This window comes from Diuraphis noxia, unplaced genomic scaffold (genome assembly GCF_037042655.1).
Source record: "Diuraphis noxia isolate RWA-SAM2 unplaced genomic scaffold, SU_Dnox_SAM2 contig0005, whole genome shotgun sequence".
Classification (NCBI taxonomy): Eukaryota; Metazoa; Arthropoda; class Insecta; order Hemiptera; family Aphididae; genus Diuraphis; species Diuraphis noxia.
In genome coordinates this window covers 27,437,908-27,461,392 of record NW_028301715.1, presented here as the reverse complement: position 1 = coordinate 27,461,392, position 23,485 = coordinate 27,437,908, and the positions used below count along the sequence as shown (strand labels likewise).

The 23,485-nt window shown below is 27.7% G+C and overlaps 1 protein-coding gene across 2 annotated transcripts in view; it reads right to left on the bottom strand.

Annotated features, from left to right (window-relative positions):
* LOC107163163 (uncharacterized) overlaps positions 1-23,485 on the bottom strand; it is a 186,949-nt gene that overhangs the window by 102,322 nt on the left and 61,142 nt on the right. Inside the window, exon 3 of one of the 2 annotated variants that reach the window (XM_089228037.1) lies at positions 6,587-6,649. The exons of the other annotated variant lie outside the window; for it this stretch is intronic. Coding sequence (XP_089084163.1) covers positions 6,587-6,649 — 63 coding nt within the window. The remainder of the gene's footprint in view (positions 1-6,586; positions 6,650-23,485) is intronic. 2 annotated transcript variants of the gene reach the window in all.

Here is a 23,485-nt window from a genome sequence, read left to right as displayed (position 1 = left end):
TTGTAGTAATTATGTGATTGTGAATTATTATATAATATGTAGATTATAAGAAAATTATCGCAGCCGCCGCACGGGCTACGCGAATAGTACGTATTAGTTAGCACGGCCGCCCAACTAAACTAGTCCAGTATTCGGAGTAAACGAGAATACACGCATATTACGTGCGCAAATCGCCACTGTTTTAATTGTTATATAGTTATTGTTTATTGGCACGAATTGTCAAGTGCTATATTGTTGGCGCGAATCGCCACAAGAATATTATACTATTATTGTAATATTGTATAAATATACTTCGTGTGAGCGCGAATCGCCACCTATTACCATTTTTTGTGCGGCGCTAATCGCCACATATTATTATTTTTGGTATTGTTCCGACATAGTAGTGTGCCTTATTATTATTATTATTACTATTGTAGTTATATTTTTATATTCGTGTGTGTGTGAAACCTTTTTATTATAATAGCTAGGACCAGCTGGCCAGCCTGCGCTCCACAAACTGTGAATTTTTATTATTATTTTTAATTTATTTATATTATGATACATAGTTGGTGTTGGGGCAGGAGGGCCATATATTATTATTATTTGTTAGGCCAGAAGGGCCAATTATTACTTATTATAGTGTTTAAATTTTACGGTTCTGTGATTTGTTTAATTGAATTATATTGTCCATTATTTAATTTGGTTTATTAAAACGGCAACGATAGCCAAAACACTTGTTACTATTTTGAGTTATATCTGTAATCAGTCTAAGTACACACACATACATACACACCTACACACTAGCACTTGCAGGATTTGCTCAGCGACCCTGTCCACCTTCTGTTGAGTGCTATACATATATACACACAATATACAAAGGTCGGGTCGGTGCGTAGAGTGTGGCGCACGAAGTAAGTTGGTGACCGGACGTCACGGCCTATAATTGTCCGTTCCCGGCCCGAACAGTATACATAAAATATATCTACTGGTTCATTAATTTTTAGATATTCATAAGCTTATTAATGAATCTATCATAAAGAGAAACAAATATAGATGCATGTATAATATTATATTAACTTACAATTACTTTACCGATTTCATCTAAATGAGTATAAAAAATAAATCTATTGAACTTAATTAATTTATATTACTTTTAGTTCAACGTTCGAAAAAAATCGTACTTTTTTGTTCCTAAAAATTTAGAATAGAGAATACAACTTTGAAGTTATATGTCAATAATAAATCAATACCAAGAAGAAAATGATCGAATAATGTGCATCCTCAGTGACGTATCTAAGGAACCCAAAATAAGAAGGGATATTTATGATATAATATATATAATATTTATATTTATAATTTTAAATATAATTAGGAATGGTTAAATCTTGGAATTATAAATACTTTACAGTTGTTAAATAAATATATCATAAATGAGTCACAAACAAATAAGTACGAATAGAACACATAGTATAAAGTTGATGAAAATTGGTTCACTCCAGATCGTCCCAAAGCTTTTAGTAAATTACTCTCTTAGAAAATTAGAAATCAAACAAACATCTCATCAGCGTTAAGTAATAATAAAATAATACCATTGAGTCTTATTTGACATTTTCTATAGCCCAGAGCCAGAACACTAATAACTAATAAGTGAAATAACCCATATTCCGTTATTAAACGTATAAAATAACATCGGATACCCAGCGGCGTAGCCAGGATTTTTTTTCGGGGGGGGGGGGGGGGGGGGGGCTGATCAATTTTTTACACAGCGGTGCATTAAATACCTATTAGCACGGCCGAAGCTATAGAAAACTAAAAAAATAAAGATGACCGTTTAAAATTAGTAAAATACAATTTAAGACTTTTTGAGTGAATATTGTAGACCATTGAAATAATTTTTAAATTTTATTAACATTTCGGGGGGGGGGGGCTGTAACCCCCTCAGCCCACCCCCTGGCTACGCCACTGCGGATACCTAACACAATTCAAAATAAAAATAAATCGAAACATATTGGATATAATAGTATTTTAACAGCATTATCGTATCAGGTTTAAAGGTAAATATACGTATAAATATTGGAGTATATTATATACAATCATTGCAATTAAGCCCGAAATTCAATCGTATATGATTAAAAAAACCAAATGACGTAATATTGCAGTTATTGCTATAATTTATCGAACTCGGCTTACAGTTATTTGTACAGAGCTCGAGATTATAAATCAAGTCACAACCCCAATAAATGTCCCATGTGGCCAGGTGCTTAATATACAATATACATACTTAACTATTATTATTATTAAACTGGTTATAACGAAGATGAAAATTAAAAACGTTTATACTCCTTGGAACACCTTGGCATTTCAGACTGTCTATACTAAATTGTTTTCAATGTAATATCTTAAATTTTTGTCCCCTGCTATTAACTATTGAGTGATCACTATTAATGTTTTTGTTTAAAGTTATACACAAAAATGAAGTTTCTAACACGTATAATATCGTGTATGCTATACATATGTATTTTATGTAATAAAAGTATGATAATCATTACCGTATAATCAATGTTATTGTATCATACGTATATCAGTGGTATAAATACAATAATATATGTCTTGCGTAGCGTTCACGAACCCGAGAACTAATGATAACTGCGGCAATAGATACGTACTAATAAATACCTAATAATTATGAAATATAATTAGAAAATATATTGTTTTCTATTTTATGTAAAAAAAAAATAAATTTGAATGTTTATCATAATATTAAACATAGGTACAAAAGGAACTTTTTACTATTAGCTATAGATACCAATAAAAATTTTCTAATAATAATTTTATTAGAAAAAACTAACTCTTATAAAATATTATCATTGCAAAAACGATGTCTAGGTCAAAATAATAAATAAAAAATATTTTTTTGGAATTTAGTGTGTGCACTTTATACGTCTATCACCTTTATATTATATCGTAGATAGAGGCGCGCAGCACCTCGATAATCGTTAGGACGATAGCACCTATATAATAATATAGAATATGTGAGTTTCTACCGACCGAACGAAATAAAATGAACCGCTTCCGGCAGTTCATTTATCGTCAGAAAATTTCGTCTGTCTCTGCCCGGCGGTGGTGCAACGACAACAACAACGATAGGTGTTAAATTGGCACCTATACTATACATTTTATATTTATTATAAATATATATAAAATGTCATAAGATACGAGTCTAACGTAGTAATTCAATGACAAATCTTACGATAGTGTCGTTTACAATATATACATAGATAAGGATACATGCATTGATATACAGAGTGATTCACCAATGTCACTATAATATTTACTTTATATTATTAAACTTAAATTTATTGAACTTCTAAATTTGGGAATTTTTAAGTACCAAATTTTCAGTTATTTAAATTTTTACTACCCATTTAAGGATTATGCTGTGACAACAGAAACTATTTCTTTTCAGATGCAAACCGATATTTTTTACTGTAATCTGTTTAACAGATTTTTTTTTGAAAATTTGTATACATAATTTATGTTGTAGTAGGTATTCAAATCAAAATTCTATTAATTAGCTTCTAATTTATTAAAATGTATTTACTAAGAATAAAAACCTTAAAAATGGTTTTACAAAAATAAAAAATAAATGAACTAATAGCATTGAATCTATAATATTTATTATACTCAACTCAGACAACATTTAAAAATAAGAAAACATTAATGAATAAATATTTATCACTTACATTTCCAAATTATTGTCGTTCTCCAAGTATTGACAACTTATAAATAAAATGAGTGATTCTAGTTAGAAAAACAGAATTGGTATCACTACACTGGCAAGTTAAGCACTGCTTAAATTATGTAAAAATCTAAATATTTAAAATAAATGATCCTTAAGTACCTACCTAAATTTAAAAATGCCAAATATCTGAATTTGAATAAAGGAAAACTAGTAATGAGCATCATATTTAGTGAACCACTAGTATAATAATAACAAAAGACATTCCTGCCCAAAACCGACACATTACAACGATATCAAATACATATTGAAACTTGAAACATATTTTTAACACGCATATACGTGTAAAGCTGCTCTCTCTCTCTTTCTCTCTTTATGGCTATTTAATATATATGTATTTAAAACGTACGACTTACGGGTACAATGAGTGAATTTATACAGCTCTAAATATTTCGGAGAGGATGCTCATTACAATAACAAATTGTAAACGCCGAGGCTGTCACATCTGCGGTGAGAAAACCAGACGTGACGGCGAATCTCAAAAACAATACAAAAAAATGGGACGATACCCAAACCACAAACATTAAAATGTTAACGTTCTAAACATATTTTTTCACTTCACCATTGGATAATGGCACAATACGATTTTTTCAGTACACCAACGAGAACACCGTCTGGGGTAAAAAAATATTCGACAGGCGTTTTTTGACCATTAATTAAAGAATTTAATTGGACTTTGTGAATTTTATACCTATATGAACCTGGGTGACCAAAATTTATTTTTTAATGGCTTTTAATATGGAATTAAATCACGTCCTAAAAAATTTAAAAACCATATTTAAATTTACGTCACAGATACACCAATTAATGAGTCAATATTGTTGTTTTACAATTTAATATATATAGTATTATTAATATAATAAGCACACTTTTAAACTATGTTTATGTACATATAATAACATGTTTTATCAATCCAATAGACAACTAAGTATACATGTAATACATTAATTATATCATTATTAAAAGCATAATGATTCATCAATTGTATAATACTCAACATAAATCAATGGACACAACTTATTGCTTTACAGTAATAGAACAAAAGTTTACAAATAATAGGCTGATGGTGGTTCAAACAAAATGACACGAGTATAATGGCTTGTCTACGGTATATTTTATTAATGTATTTTTTTATCTGAACAACATTCAGTATTAAAATCTCAAAAATTATTTCAAATTAATTTTTGCGTTATCTATTATAATGTTTTTGAAGTCAAAAGTCACCGTATTTTTCCTAATAACTTAACCTCGCCAGAATTAATATTATCTTACAAAGGGTTCACTTCCAACATACAATATTTATTTAAACGATTTTATAAGAAAGACATATTGGTACCTAATTATGCATGTTATTTTCAAAGTTCAGTTATGTCCTGTTACTACTTTCTCCTATGCAATTCAGAATACATAATGAAACATATGTTAATTTATCTTTCATGTAGTAAAATATGCGTGAATGTAATTCGTTATAAAATAAATCGCGAAAGTTTTGGGTATATTGAAAATTTAAAATACCATAAATGAAGAAACTTGCGGCCTGGATAAAATAAATTTACTAGTCACATTTATTTTTACAAGGAACGAAAATATTAAATAAAAAATAAAAATCTAATTTATAAAGCCAAAAAAACACGAAAAAGTTAAATAAAAAATTGATGCTTCAACAAATATCAAAATATATTAAGAGGACGCTACACTCGCATATGTTGTCTCCGTCTTACAAGTGCGTAACATAGCAAATTGTATGCTCAGTTAATCACGTTTAGCTCCGTTAGTTTAAAATTTAGAGTAAAATGACCTCTTACAAAAATTAAAGGTAACATTATTATCGAGGGCACCTCGTAGGCTTTTTATTATATTTTAATTCTAAAGTGAGTTATGTGTATTTTAAAATTGTAAATTGTTTGTATATCTTAAAATACTCATAACTCACTTTAAAATAAAAATATAACAAAAAGCCTACGAGGTGCCCTCGATAATAATGTTACCTTTAATTTTTGTAAGAGGTCATTTTACTCTAAATTTTAAACTAACGGAGCTAAACGTGATTTGCTGAGGTATAAAAATTTGCTATGTTACGCACTTGTAAGACGAAGACAACATATGCGAGTGCAGCGTTCTCTCTTAAGAATAAACAATAATGTAGATATTATGTCTATTGGAAATTTTTTTAATAACAACGTATTAAGATTTTCATAATATTAATAAAAATAAAAATTAAAGTTTATGGTAAACAAAACACGCACTTTTCTATAACAGTAGTGTTATTCACAAAAATTAAATACATGTTTGTTAAGCATTTGTACACGATTTTAATAACTAAATTCTTTCAATGAATAATTCAAGAGAGGATATTATTCTTTTTGAAAACATTTTCAAATTATAGAAGTATCTATATACTATATAGATCTATTCTCTCTCTCTATATATATATATATATATATATAGGTAGAACACCAAAAACTCGTAAATGTTTCAGAAAAAAGTATAAATTGTATATACAATTTATTTTCTATACGTTTCTCAATATTGTGGTTGTTGCGGTAGAAAATCATATAGCATTCAAACGAAAAAAAGAATTCGAGGTACCTAGGTAATATTATTATTTTTTATTTCCGAATTAATCGCAAATACCATATTTCCAAACCATTGGGTATCCGTTCGGAAGATAATAAAGAGCAATAAATCACCTCCAAGGTATATAAATCCAAATATTTATTCCATTTTGTTAAAAAAAGATATTTTCTTAGGATAACATCGGACAAGATGAATCATAATATTTCTACATATTTTCATACAAACACTTACCCGTCGGAGATTTCCTTCTTTTAACATTATATCTGGTGACGGGGAACCTCCATACGACGATTGCTGAAACAAATTAATATTAATTTTTAATTCATAATTGTATACATTTTATTTCATTTTTATAACGTATTGATACGTCCATGATACAACTAAAAATGTTTAATCTACCGACTTAGAAATATAATTAAAAATATAATTTTTCAAAATTTATTAAAATTAAAAACTGTGATATTCTATAAAAACTATCCTTTCAAATAATATGTTGTACTAACAATATTATACCAATGAATTCTATTAAATTGTCTATTAATCAACCGTATGTGCATGCACCCATTTGAAAACACTTCATCAGCGTAATTTTTGAGATAAAATATAGTTCAGAGATCCAACACATTTTTCATCTTTAACGCTCGCCCGCGTCATACTCAATACTATGTTTAGCAACCGCAGACATTGGTAGTATTTTCCTATTATTATTTGGCATCAAAAATACATGAATACCATCACACATCGGTCGCTCTTTCTATGGCGGTATTCGTCATCTAATGTGATTTGATGGAATTTCCACATTGTTTGGCGCAAAACGAGTTTCGCATCAATTCTGAAGCACGAAATTACCAGTGTTTCCCAACCTTCTTTTCCCGAGGGATATCGTTGGTGAAATTCACACATAATATTCAAACAACATTTCCAAGCGTTAACAGGATCATTTGTAAACGTCGGATGAGCATATTTGATATTTATAACACTTTAAAAAAAATACAAATAACAAAATTCTGTGATATAAATATACATTAGCAGACTAAAGACCTTTGATGTCGAAGCTTTAATAAATTTATAAAAAAAAAATATATATATATATAAATTAGCATACTTTTGCCTCAAATGTCATAAATCTAAAATAAAACTATAAACATTTTAAATTATATACACTTTTTTTAACCCAAAGTATTATTTTTATCAGATAATGGTAGTTCTCCAATTTATAAATGTACATATAACTAAAAAATAATGAATAGCACAAAAATAATGAAAAATTACTTTTTGTACTTAAAAATTGACACAAAAGATTTGAAAATAAAATACGTGTTTTTCACATTTTCATAATTTTTTTACCCGCTTTAGCGATACATAAAATTTATAACTATCACTGGTGAATTGAAGAAACTTCACATAAATTCGAAGCTAAATATTGATACCAATCTCTTAAAGTATTTCATCAAAGTACTGATACAGATTATAGGTACCAGTATTAGGTTTTTGATGATATTGGAAGTTAAATCAACAATAATAATATATAAATTGATTAAATAATATTAGGTTCTTTAAGGTAAGAAAAAAATTACAAGTATGTATAAATAAATACAAATGTATAGTATAACCAATTTATGTAAAATCAATCAATAGTAAAATAGAACTTGTGTAAAAATCTCAAAATAACGAATTTATCTAATCAGAGAACGAGCTCTTTGTGAAATAGATGATCAATTTAAAAAGTTAATGGGTTTAACTACGAAGTTCAAATGAATATCAAAACTTTAAAGAGGAAATAAAAATCATGTAGAAAAATTAATCACACATCAAAAACACAGACGTCTATATTAGGCAGAATAACAAAATACTTATAGTGTTTTAAGTTTTTCGTTTTAAAAATATACTAACAGTATAATAAATTCCTATACATTAAAAGAACAATATTTATTTATATTGTACCTAACTCATTTTTCTTCACCAATTCTAACACAAAATATTTTTGTCCATAATAATAGAATAGAATATATCATCGCATTTGAAAAAACATAACATATAAGAATAAGAATTCATTTTTAAAATTTCTTTAAAAATATCCGAAAATAACTATACCTAAATTAATATCTTTAAAATTATTTATTATAATACACTTAATTTCATTGAGTTATAAATTTAAAAAAGACAATAAAAGAAGCAAAACTTATTACAAATTATTGGTTATTTGGACCAATTGTCTCGACCTCAGTGCAAAATAGTGTTATAATTCTAATTTAATAAAATTATCATAAGAATTATCCACAGAATATTTATTGAGACGAACATAAAGTATACAAGTTAGATTACAACTCTTGTCAAGATAGAGTTTGGATTGTTCACAATCATATGTTTCTCACTTCAACTATTCAGTAATTGAACTTTTAAGTTTTTTCTGTCACAAAATTCTCTGTAGTTTTGACATCAACACAAGAAACGTGACACTATATTCTCCCATCTTAAATCCAGAATAGTATTTTAACTTTTAAAAAAGAACTAAAACTATAATTTAAGCTACTATGTTGTTGGTACAAGATACAACTACTTTAAACTACTGATCACTAGGTTGAATTTATATTTATTTCAAATGTGATTTTCCTGAAGATATTTTCAAACTATTTCGAAAAATGAAAAATAATATTCTTATCAATATGATACATTACTAAATACATCTCTAAGGTATTTTCCGGTATATGAGAAATATTTGATATTATTATTATTATGTTTGCATACAATTGCATACAGTATTGTGATTATAGTACATAATTAACTACGCGTAATATCATAAACAGTACAATAAATGACAAGTCTCTATCATCTCTTATAACTTAAAGTTTAATAATACAAGTAGTTTTTTTAAGCGTAAAACAACTTTTTTAATCATTTTTAGTGACAAAATAATTTTAAAATATTTTATGAACTTAAGCTCAAAAACAGTTATGCGCAATCTTATAATAAGCAATTTAAAATACAAAAAAGAAAAAGATTATTTATTAATTCATAACTGACTTCAAAAACATCGGAGATAAAATCGACTGTAATAATAAATCGAAACTGAAAAACATTGACCTGCATTTAATTTAATTTAGAAATGAGACCTAAAGAGTAAAAATTAAACCAATCAATTTGAATAAAGTAATTTTTATCTTTTTAATTCTTAATTTAAAAATGAAAAAATACTAAAACATAGTATTAAATAATTTATAGGTAAATAATATTAATTTTGATAGCAATTGTATGTGTTTGATATACAAATATAAGTATATTATGGCATGTATATTAAGTATTAATTAAGAATATATTTATGTTATTGACACATACAACATACATAACATGTTAAATATAATATTATAATGTATAAAGTATATAGGTATATACATTAATAATACCAATAGAGTACATTGTAAGGATTATTGGAAATTTGAGTACAACTATTAAATAGAATATTATTACTCTATGGCCAACACGACTGCTATAGAGACATTTAATCAGTACGATAATACTTATAGTTAACCTGTAGAAGTGAGTATAATTAAACGTCGCATTATTGTCGAGCAAGATAAATAACATAGTACAATCACATCCCTGTCAGATACTAGTTGTAAGCCTCGCTTGTTGATAATTCTAAAAACACGAGACCCATCATAGAATTCGCCATTTGGATAGTTATATATAAAGTGATCAATGACCAATGGCCGACTCCATTGCATTACCATCATTTAAAAATTAGACAAAAGGGCAAAAGGGATTATCATTCATTCACCCTGACTAACTTCAGAACCGTGGAATAGAGATAAGAAACAGTTCTGATTTACTTTGGTATTATCAATTGACAACTAAGCAATGTAAGTTATGTTTTTGATCATTTATAATTGAAAATAATAGTATTTTTTTTTTAAATATTAATAAACAAACCATTATATTACATTATTATACAAATATTAAAACAGTACAGTTATACAGACTAACTACAATTACAACCTATATATCTTATTAACTGTTCGTAAGTATAAAAATTATAGATTATTCAAGTTTTTCGAATATGTACGATACCAACATAAATAACATAAATATTATATAATTACAAATATAAAAATTTGTTTATAATATATTCAAAACATAAAGAAAAACTATCGATGAATTTAAATATTTTAAGTATTCATAAATTTATCAATCTTTGAAATAGCTAAAACTTATATCAATTCTAAATATATTTATTTTATCAATAATAAAATAATTATTCAGACTCAACGTGAAAGTGACTGTAGGAAATGACTATACGTCACTTTACCATATCTGCACACGGTATATAGCATGATCAATCTCAGTATAGATCTAATACATCATGGTGTTTTATATACACGTGTTTTGTATATGTATATATTTATTGGACGCATAAGTACTATGCGTACAAAATAATTTATATAGTATAAACCTGTATTACTTCTTACATGGAAAATCCCAACAAAAAAAAACCCAATTACTTCAAAATACTTTTATCACGACCTATATAATATGTTATACAGTTGAGCGTATAAACTTTTAATTGCCTACACCCAACTAAGAAAAGTCGCCAAACAGTTTCCATACGAGTGCAATTTCTTTAAACCTCTAAAGCCAATTTAGGAACTTGAGTCACCAAAACGTATATTATTAGAAACGTAAAATGATTTCCATCTTATTCGTGCAATCCAATTCTATATATTCTATAACAAAAGGTAACGCTATCCTGACTGTACACCACGATTTATGATAATATGATTGCCCAATGAGCCATTAGAAAAATGTTATAACACGCGACATACAATTCGAATCCAAGAGTTACGTGATCTGGTGAATTTTTTAGCTGCAGCGCAACTGGGGGTAAATTGCAATTTTAATTAATTAAATATTAATTAATAATTAATATTTATTTTATTTTTCACTAATAATATTTGATGATTAATGTACTGACATTAATAAAATTAATAAGTGATACGTAAAAAAAATAGTCTACTACTACTAGAAGCAATAGTACCACTACCGGCATCTAGATTGAATAGATTGATATCCTAAGTTGTCTTGTAATAGCTCGTTAAATCATGGTATAGGTACACTATACAGTGTATAGTATACACGCTCAGTCTACATATGCAGCTGCACGCCATTCCGAATCAATTAAAAAACTATATATTATATAGAGATAGTGATATTATATAGTATATATAATATCAAACCACAAAAATAAAATAATTATTTGATCTCTGCAAAAACAGTAATTATATATGGGTATATAGAATTATATGTAATGTATAATATAATTATTCCTCCGAACAACGCCAAGTCCTGTGACTTTTCTGAACCTTTTATGTACCTTTTATAAAAAAAAATAAGGGAAAAAACTTTTTTTTAATAACACATGCCAGTGCAGTATATGTGGCATTATATACGCGCGTTATATATTATATAATATATACGTATGCCGACGGACAACAGACAATAGTTTATACTTTTTTTTTCTCAGCGTTTTTATTCTTCGGTTCTTATAAATTTGTTTCCTCCATTACTTCTTATATTGATTTACGACGGAAAACTTTGCAGCCACTAAATCAATCGGAACCGAACGGACTACAATCCGATATAGTCGATACTTCGATAGTCCTTTTGTGAGATATCTTTTTGCGTATATTATGTGCATGCTGCGTCTTGCGAGTGTGTAAACGATAATACGTCGACCACTGTACATTCGTGTGTGCAAGGCAAACAACTGGTATAAACTTTTATGGCGCGTGGATTACAAGTGAAGAATATATTGTGTAATGTGTGAGGGATAATGGAAAGATTTGATGGTCCAGATCGCGCGCAGCGTTAAACGGAACGATTTAATCGAATTGAACGTAGAAATAACTTTCAGAAAAACAGATAATAATATAATATACGAGGTATATATGAATACGAATACGTGCACAGACGTATAAGAGCTTATCGTTCGAATCACGTATCAATGACCATCTATATAATATAATATCTTGTATCATAGACGTTGATAAGGTAAGTCACGTGTTACAGTCGAAGAAGAACAGTAAATTTGGAAATTAACAATATTCGCATAAAAAAATAACGAAAATAAAATCAATATTGTTAATTGTTCTAGAAATTTCTAATACAGCCATCCGAGTGTGCAGTGCAGGCGATGGATTGTGAAAAATAACACCGTGAATCGTTATTTACTTATTTTCCGACGTTAATCAAGCGCTTGCGATCCGTTCAAAATACTATACAAACTCGAAAAATTACAAAACGGCGATTTATCCATACGCGTCTTGTAGGTACACGGCATCCGTTAAGATGGCACTGAGTGATTATTTTTCTCAACTTCGACGTATAGCGTTTTTTCATAAATTAATTGTTCAATGCGATTGAATACAAGGGTTCTAAGCTAAAATTGAATTTAATAAGGATTGCCTTTGTTTATTACAATAGTTAATCCCTTCTTTAACCCTTATTGTGAAATGGACGTTTTATCGAAAACAGCTACAGCTGCACGGTTGTTAAGAAAACTCAAAAAATCGTTATTTAAATTTTTAATATTGTTATTATTTTAGTACCTAGATACTTTTAATGATATTGTCGAAAATAATGAACAAGTTAAAAGGAGCTCATAATTGTAACATTATTAACGAACATAGTATGACCGTATGTTTTTAGAATTAACGAAGACAAATGGGATTAATATATTAAACAATGTTTATTTTAATGAAAATTTGGTAGGTACTCAAAACAAAATGTGCATGATCATAACAGATAACTTTTTTATAATTTATGAAACGAAAAAAAAACTTTTAGTTTTTAATACGAAATTTAATTACTAATTATAATTTAAGTAAATAATAAATAAGATTATTTTTTTACTGTTGAAATATTTTTTTTTTTTTAAATAAAGTCCCTACAATATATTTTATACATTCTCAAAAAACATTTCATAATCTTTAATTTTTACATACAACGTAAACATATGAAACATTCAAAAAATAATAAATTTAACTTAAAAAGTTCCTGAAATTCAAATTATATATTTTGGCATGATCGCAAATAGAGGATTTTCAGAATTCTTATAGTCCCAAAAACTTTTATAATTCATTACAACATGAAATCAAAAGAATCCAATTATACAGCACCTCCCACGAGAATCTTTCGTTTCTAATATTTATAACTTTAAAAAAAATAAACGGAAACCAACAAGTTTTATTTTACTGTTTGGCAAACGTGAATTCGTAGTCATCATTTGATAGTATGTAGAATAGATAAATTCTAGTCAACAAATAATCCAACATTTTCATAAACATTGGGGTAGAAATAAGTAGGTATAACCATTAATTATCATATTTTAACCAACCAATTATAAATGTGAAATATAAAAACAATATAAAATAATAACATTTGTAGCTATATAGCTGCTTTACATATTATTGCTGTTAACTGACATTTTAATTTTTCAACTTTTTTAGTTTTTTTTTTTCTATTAATAATCATGCCAATTAAATTTTAGTGATTGGGTCAAAAAGCTTCAAAATTTAATATAAGGCTTCCAATATATTGTTTCAACAGCAGTTGAAAAATATTAAATATATACATATAAGCACTATTTTTTCAGGCAAGTATTTAAAGTTCAAATTTTGACTAAATACTTTAAAATTATGGCAATGTTCAAATCATCTTAGATATAAATTCATAAAAATGTTTCTTTTTAAATCTAAGATTTGAAAATTTTTAATAATCTATAATATATCCTAGACATATAAACCGTCTCCGCTCAGAATCGTTTTTTGTAAAGGTACAATGATATAATATCATTGGATTCAAATTTAATTCCATCCATTAACAGTAACCCACTTGTAACCAGATAACCTACTGTACAGCAGAACGATATCCACTTTCCCGCTTTTTTTAGATTCTGAACGAAGTGATGAATGTATTGATTTTACAATGATTTGTGTTTTTTTTTGTTTTTGTGTCTGTGTACAGCATAACTAGTCGAAATAATGCTTCGATTTCAAACTTTGGGGATGGTTTCCTATGTAAAATTGAAGATCCTGGGTGCATTATAAATTAAACATTTTCCAACGGTTTTCAAAAAAATAGAGAAAAACAAAAAAAAAATGACAGAAAAACTAGAATTTTTACGCAAAACCAGTTTTCGACCAAATCAAGTTTTTTTATATGGTTGTAATTCAAAAACTAATCACTGTAAATACTTGAAATTTTCACCAAATGTTTATGTTAGTGTTATATATATACAGTTTAATTTTCAAAAAGTTTTGACTTTTTTTGAGTTATTTACAGACCGCTGAAATTTTCGATTTTTTTTAGAATTTTTTTTTGAAGTGTCGGTAAAAAAATGTTGGACGACCAAAAAAACTTGAAAATTTAATATAAGGTTCCTTATAAGTTGTTCTTATTGTAGCTAAAAAAAATTTAAAATAGAGCTATAGAGAATATTTGAAGCGTCATTATAGGAAAAATGTTTTGAGCGTATGAGTTTTAAATTTTTATGAAATCGTGTAATGATAACGATTTATCCTCAAACGAGTCAAACGAATTTAAATATTATTAGTTATACTTCAAAAATTATAAGTCGTAGATATCTGAAAATTTCACCAGATATTTAGATCGGAAATTGAAAAATTGAAATTTTGTTCAATAATTGTACCACAGATTATAACACATACCTAAAACCACAACTAATACCATACAACAACCTAACTATTGTGATTACGAAATATTTTCATGGATATTAGAGAAGAATTTGTTTGAAAATTTAATACAAAGTTCCTCATAAGTTATTCTTATAGTGATTAAAAAATTAAATGAATACATAGCCACAATTTTTTTTTATTAGCATTTGAAGTTCAAATATTGACTAAAGACGTAAAAATTACGAAAATTCGCAAATTATTTTAAACTAGAAATGTATACAAAATTTTCTTTTTAAATCAAAGATTTGAAAATTTTTAATTATCTATAATATATCCTAGACTGACAAATCATCTCCGTTCAGAATCGTTTTTCGTATACAATGATACCAATCATTGCATTCAAATCTAACCACCCTAGTCAGAGGTCCACCCCATCACCTAATGTACAGCAGAGCGACATCCACTTACCCGCTTTTTTAAGGATATTAATTATTATGCATCCAATATAATATCTTAAATAATTTTCGATTATTACAACTTTAGTACCTAGCTATAGTAAGTACCTTACATAACTAATAGTTAAATACCGTTAATTTATTTTAAGCTGATTAATCAAGATTTCATACATTGTAAAAATGATAAATAAGATTTGCTTAATATACATTATTATCAACATTATTGCCACACATTTGTGCCATCAGTGGCATCTATTTTTGTTTTATTTTTATCACTCCTATCACCGTATGCTTAACTCATTTAGTTATTTACTTCCAATAATATTCTAACCCAACTACTTAAAGTCTAACATTTAACTGTAGGACGGAAAAAGATGCGACATCTTTGTGAAGAGTTTGGAGCCCTCAAATGCAGTCTAGCGATATCTGCAAAAATCGAAACTTAAACAACGACCCATCAATAGATCGCCAGATGGCGCTATACGTCATAATTTCATGAACCATGGACTAAGTTGAGATATTATATTATTTTTAAAAGTGACCTTGAAAAAGTAATCGTCTAAAAACGTTTCTGGAGGGTAGTTGTATATTATTGTTATGAATTCCGTTTAAACACAGACGCGACAAAACATGTCAACAATGGAAATACACAATATATTATAAATTGTAATATATAATACCATTATTTGGGAAGGGTACCTAATAATAATATTCGTTTACCTCAAATGCAATCCCACACTATGAGGATAGATATCCAATTTCCATTAACAAGCAGCTGCAGAAAGGTCATCGACGGCAACAAACGCATAAATTATTAATATCATTATGATATTGTAAGACGAGAGCGCGGGACAGCGGCGTGAAAACGACTCGAGTATAAATACAATCTATAATCGATTCAATTTGAAAAACGCTTATCAAGCGTGAATATAATACAAGAATGTGTAGGACGAAATCACCGGGACAGGTCTTAAATTAACACGATGACAATAATAATATTATAACAGGGGAACGCGCCAAATAAGGACCAACAGATCACAAGGATCGAGAGCATAGACTTTTGAGTATTAATAGAGTTGAAAACGCAGAAAGTTATAATAATAATCTAAGAAGTTTAAGATAAATCATAAATATATTCCCTACGCTATTTTACAGATAAATTAATAAAAATGTAGGATCATAATAATATGGTATGGTTGAGACAATACCATATGGCATATGTTCATGAGGCACAAATGCACAATAGGTACAATATTATTAGGTGTAACGTTTAAACCAATACGCGTAACTCTAAACGCGCAGCCTAGTTGAAAAGTGGAGACGTTTAAGATATAAAATGGAACCGATGCGCATCCAATTTTCAACTAATTTGTCATAAAAATTATCTTTATAAAAATTTGAAAAATCAGAAATTAACAAGCGTATGGAAAAGAGAAAACAAAAAGGATAGTATTTGAGTCACATATTATATAATTTATAATCCATTCTCTTGAATTCTCTAGATTTAAAATATTATTATTTATATATAATAATATTATTTAAAAATAATGCAGAGAATCGTGTAATGTTGTAAATAATTTGATCGCGAGTGGAATAGTCGACATTACATATCATAAACTGATAATACACGGAAAACCTTTTGTATAATATTAAAGATGAATTAGAAATGAAGAAAGTAAATATAATTTCAATCTACCTAAAAATCATAATTGACGTTGTTAGTAAATAGTAATATAGTATACGCTATACAGACACATAACAAAAATAAATCTTAACATGCTATTTCATGTTTGATATTGTTGACATTTAAAAAATATATACAATTGTTGCGAAAGTCATCATATGTGAGTGCACATAATTTTGACTATCGTCTAACGCTCCGAATCAGTAAACACTAAACATATTTAAAATATTTCGAATCTCGGCGTCAACATTAACTGAATACAATATCATCATCTTCATTTTGACTATTATTTGAATTATCATACTATTATTATTGTTGTTGCAGTTATCATGAGAATCTCTGATCGTTGACGAAACAATCGCAATCTGGGATCGTCGAACCCAATCTGCTTAACGACATGAAATTAGTGATACGATATTATGTCACGAAAAATTCAAGTAAAACGATATTTTACGACGAAGTTTTCAAAAATCCTGATTTAAAATAATAGAAAACCGTCAAAGAATTTATATTTTTTTCTATCTTTGTTTGATCTTGGAACGGAATAGCGATACGCTCAGAACCAAAAAACATACAAACCTGGTACTAATATTATGTAAATAAGCTGATTTTTTTTTTCATTCATTTCATATAAAATGGAACAAATTCGTAAGATACACGAACACAAATATTTGTAGCAAAATGAATTATGTTTGATCCTTTATTTTCGAGAAAAATACTAAACCTTATTTATATAAAAGGAAAAATCATTTTTTATTTGCGGCACACTTTATAGACACAAGGAAAATATTATCCATTTCGAAATCTATATAAAGGGAATAAGTTTTATTAGCTTGTGTAGTACCTTAATAAAACAAACATTCGTGTTAAGGTCGTGTTAAGTACGTTGCGGCAAAGGATTTATGTCTACACTGTAGACTCTACACTTTATTTGAGTATAATAATTGAGAAAATTAAAACTACTTAAACTTGTTTAACTCATAAATTAAATCATTAAATCAAGAAATGAAGTTTTTTTTATAGTTTTACGGTAAACATATAAACTGAATAATAATAATAATACATATATACTAGAACTATTTTGAGCATAAATATAAATTTAAAACAAATAAAGAAATTCTATGCATCAAAATCAATTTGACATTTTGAATATCGAAAGTGAATACCTAACCTAATCGTTCCAGAAACGATTTAAACATTATGAACAGAAAATCAATGCAGACTATAAAAGGACGTGTGTTCCTATAATAATTATATTAATGTGTTCACTCATTAAGCACGTGGATTATAAACTTCGTGTCAATCTAGACCTCACCGTAATAAAGTTTTCCACTTTCCTAACTGTCAAAAAGTCAAAACGCTTTCGTCAAATTTAAAGGTAGATATGTATACAGCATGTCGAGTAATAACGATATATGTGATTTATATATCACAGGAGGTAATGGAGTAATATTGTGGGTGTGTGTTTTATAAATGTAAATTATTATTAATGTTTCACCCGTGAATACCTTTACACCGCCCTCGTAAAAAAAAAATAATAATAAATCAAATATGCTAATGAGATACGCGATAATATATTATAACATCGTAACACTTATGAGATTCGATAAATTTCGTAGGTTGTAATCAAATATTAAATTGGATATCATCACTTCCTCTAAAAATTATAATTCATAAAATCACGCACGTGCGTCGACTATTATATTTTATAGTTAAAATAATTTTTTTTTTTTTTTGGATTACTTTAACGAACCGGTTATAGAACTTTAGTTTTTAAAGACATCGATATTTTATAGGGGAAATCAATGCTTTTATAGGAACAAGATGATTTACGATGATATTTTATTATTAAATATGAATACTTTATAACAGTAAGTACGTAAGTTTGATTAAGCTCAACAAAGATTAGATTTAAGATTTTATACTTCTTATTAAAAATAAATATAAAATAAAGAAATAAACTGTTGTTCTTAGTAGGCTCAATTCAAACAACTGTAATGTTATTTTACGAAAACTAAAAGATAAGTAGTAATAATACCAACTCACCAATCAATTATATATGGTTGTATTTCGCCATGTTGTCGTATTACAAATTTCGCTGTTTTCGTTGAATGTAACTATATAAACCATCAAAATATTAAGTAATTTTATGGATTAAAATAATAATTATATACGATTAAATAAATGATTAAGATCATTCAGTTCTGAAAAATACTTAACAACTTTACAAATTATGTCGCTAAATTAACTTATAAACTATTTTAATTGATAAATTGTATTTTAATTAAAGTAATACAAAAACTTTTTAAATGCGTATCATCAAAGTTTTAAGGTAAAATTTTACGTTGAGCATTATTAAACAGTTAAATAAAATAATCAAGTTTTAGCAGCAAATATTTTAAATGATGATATAATTATGCAATGTTAAAACAACTATAAAACTAGTGTTTTTTTTTATTATTAATATGACAATGAATATAATATAATATAATATTTTATATTATTATATTATTATATATAGCTGATATATCATACAACTAAATTAATCTTTATATAATACTCATAATTTTCAAAACTTATTTTTTGATAATATATCAGTACCTAATTTAAAATGTAATTATTAACTCATAAACAGGTGATTAAATACTCAAATAATTAAGATGGATTGTACAGAAATTTGTGAATTTTGCTTTGTAAATTAAAAAAAAAAAAAAAAACATTTTTGTAGACGCACAATATGTCTACACTCTGACATAATCATATTTTTAAGGTTATTGTTAAAAATACATTTACATGAAATATGTAGATATGAATAAAATAATTTAGTTAAGATCGAATTTAAGATAATAACATTTTAAATGAGTAAAAAATTTTATTATTAGATTATTATAAATATATATATGTATGTATTATTACTACATGCGTGTATTAAATATAACAGAATATAAAATTAATTCACAAAATTTATAACATGGCTTTATTCAATAAGGTAAATTTAAAAAACACCTATATATTTTTTTCAAACAAACAATTAGATTTTATTTATAGCTTTTTGTACAGAGATTTGATTACGATTATTTTCTATATCGTACTATACTTGTAGACTGTAGTCATACCTATAATAATACGGTTTGAATGGTTAGATTTGATATTGGCTGATAAACGAAATTTTAATTTAAATAAAATACATATAGGTACCAGCTATACCTTTATCATATATAAGATACACATGTTTATACATCAAGCGATATAAATATGTGTGTTGTGCGTAGGTACAGAATTAAAAAAAAAACATAAATGTATGAATATAATACATGAATATATGTATACATAAATATTTAAAAAAATTAATTCAATTTTAATCTAAGGTAACTCATCCATTACAATGATATCTTACTCGACATCGAGTAACCGAGGCACACTAAACCTAATACACAATAAAACGACAGCTCCCCTGTTTTCGTTGTTGCATTCTATCGATTTCAGAAATCATGAAGTCGATCAAATGTTCACAAAATATGAAATAAACGATTAAACGATAAACAATATTTGTTTATGTATAGACTAACACTAAACTATATTGTTATAATGATAACTATAGCCTATACCTAAACAAAAAATTAGAGATAAAATTCTTTCTCCTCCTCTCAATGTTATCATTAGAATTGTGAGATTCTAAGAAAAAAATATTTGAGAGGCCCAGTGCGAAATTAATTGCGGAGCGTACATTTTATTTATAAGGCGTATAACATAAATGTTTTATAGTTACAGGATGTATCTTTAAAATACCTACTTTTTTACTACCTATAGTTATTTGAAAATAATTGTTCATCTTTCGTTAGAAAAATAGCGTACTCTTTGAAATACAACTAAGTCATACAGCTATATGAGCAATGCATGATGGACAAAAAATCTCTATAACGTTTTCTGAATGTAATTATTACTTTATCTCTAATTTTGGTCATACCATATATTACCCATCATTATATTACATGGTAGTCCACGGAAGTTATTTACTTTTTTGTTATATATTACTTCATTTCTGAGAAACACAACAACAAAAATCCTAAATTGGAATTAAAAATCCTAGGTCTAGGGCCTGAGATCTTCTCCGGAAGCCATTGCAATATAGGAACCAGAGTCTGTTCTACTGCAATTGTGTGTTTATTGATCTGTCACGCTGATGCACACGCGCAGGGATATATGCAAGGTGTCTTATCTTTGTGTCCGTGGGTCCAGGTATCATCACTGAGTGCTGCAGGTTGCGACTCCTGTGACGTTGCGGTTATGTTCAAAACTCGTTTCTCCCACTCAAGATCATATAGTCATCAACACTCATCTGACACCGTATAGCCTTCGACTACCAGGACTCTCCACTTGGTTATCACAAGCATGCTCGTCCGCGGGGATTCACCCAACTGAGCGACTGGCGCTGCGGACTTTACTGTTTCGCCCACCCTTCGCTGTGTTCGACACGTGACCAACGCGTAATAACTGCAGTCTCTGCAGTATTGCAGTTGACTACTGTTCGACTTCTAGGTAGTTCCTATACTTTTTCTTTGGGATAACCTTAGCCAGTTTATGCACCACCGCTATACTGTATAGTGTATATAGCCACATCAACCCCCTCGTCACCGATATAGGTATCCACAAACATTATATTAGACTTAAACATATAGGTACTACAGCTGTACCACTTACTGCATTTATCAATCTCATTTGAAAATAACAGTTTTAAAAAATAAACTATCCTGAAATTCCTATTTCCACGAGACGTAATAATATATATAAAACATTTCAAATTATTAAACAACCAATAGATGTTTCACCTACACCGATGAAATAAAACATGATGTTATTTTTGACATATTATTTTCCCATGTATTTTTATTTTTAAATATAATTTTATAGATCCTGATAATACTACTTACCCTATATGGAATAATTTAAAATATTTTAAATTAAGAATTAGCATACTGTAATTGTGTTTGTGTCGCAAAAAAAATTGTTAAGGCTCTCAGATCTTTTCTCTGGATCAATGTCTAGTACATCTACCATAAAAATCGACACTTAAAACAAAATATATGCCTGTATATTTTTTATAAGATAACTTTAACAAAGTTAACCATGCGGATAGGGGGAAGTACGTACATAATAGAGACCGGATATGATATTATCGCGTGAATGTATGTGTTCATAAATGCATCTGCACGAAAACAAACGCATTACGGCATTACACACACGCCTTGCTATATATGTATACCCATAACCCATATTTATATATACATATATGAAGGGGGCTAAAATTTAGAAGAAAAGCATTATATACTACGTATACATGTTTAATACGCATCTATTAACATAATAGTAATATATTACAATGCGTTCATAAAATAATACGCACCTACGTAGAAAGTGGATAAAACAATAATTTCCGTTTCACAACAGACAGACTTTATATAGAAATATTATAATAATACATATAGATACTGCATAAGTGCGTATATGTTTTATATATTAATTATTGTATAGCCGAAAACAATATACTAAATTGAATATAACACTGAGAAATATACACATTGTACATAGCGTTGTATACAACAATATCGCGTAGGCAGGTTACACATAAAATTCACAAGTTCCTACATGCCTTTGTAATTTTATTGCGATATTTCCGATGATTGCAGTACTTAACTACCATCTCGTTTGGCCCTAAGTACACGAATAAAAAAACAAACACCGTGGCGTAGACACGCAGAACCGCCTCCATTTGTAAAAATAATTATATTCTATAACACTATTATAAGTGTGTACTTCAATCGCGATCTACAGACTTCGTGCATAGATAAACGCTATCAGATAAAATCTGTAGACACCATACATTTATATAATATGTGTACCTAAATTATACACAAACTGAAGGTATATTATACTATATATGTACATAGATTTCGAGTTTTGAGGGCGTTTCTAAGCATACTTGCAGCTCATTGAGTCTTAACAAAATTTAAATATTATGGATTGTGTAATTTATTACATTTGTTATTACTGGTTTTGTAATTCGGTTTAAATTGAAAATTTACAAACTGTAGTAAACTTGTGTATATTTATGTAATAAAACGTAATTTATATTTTATCATACGAAAAAAATTAGATCTAAAAAGGAGTTAACAATAAATAAAGTACCTACCTATATCTTTATAATATAGAACATTCTCCACTAAATTATGTGAAATACCTAGTGAAATATAAGTTAATTTCACTATCAAGATTACATGTGTTATCATGGTCAATTTCACAT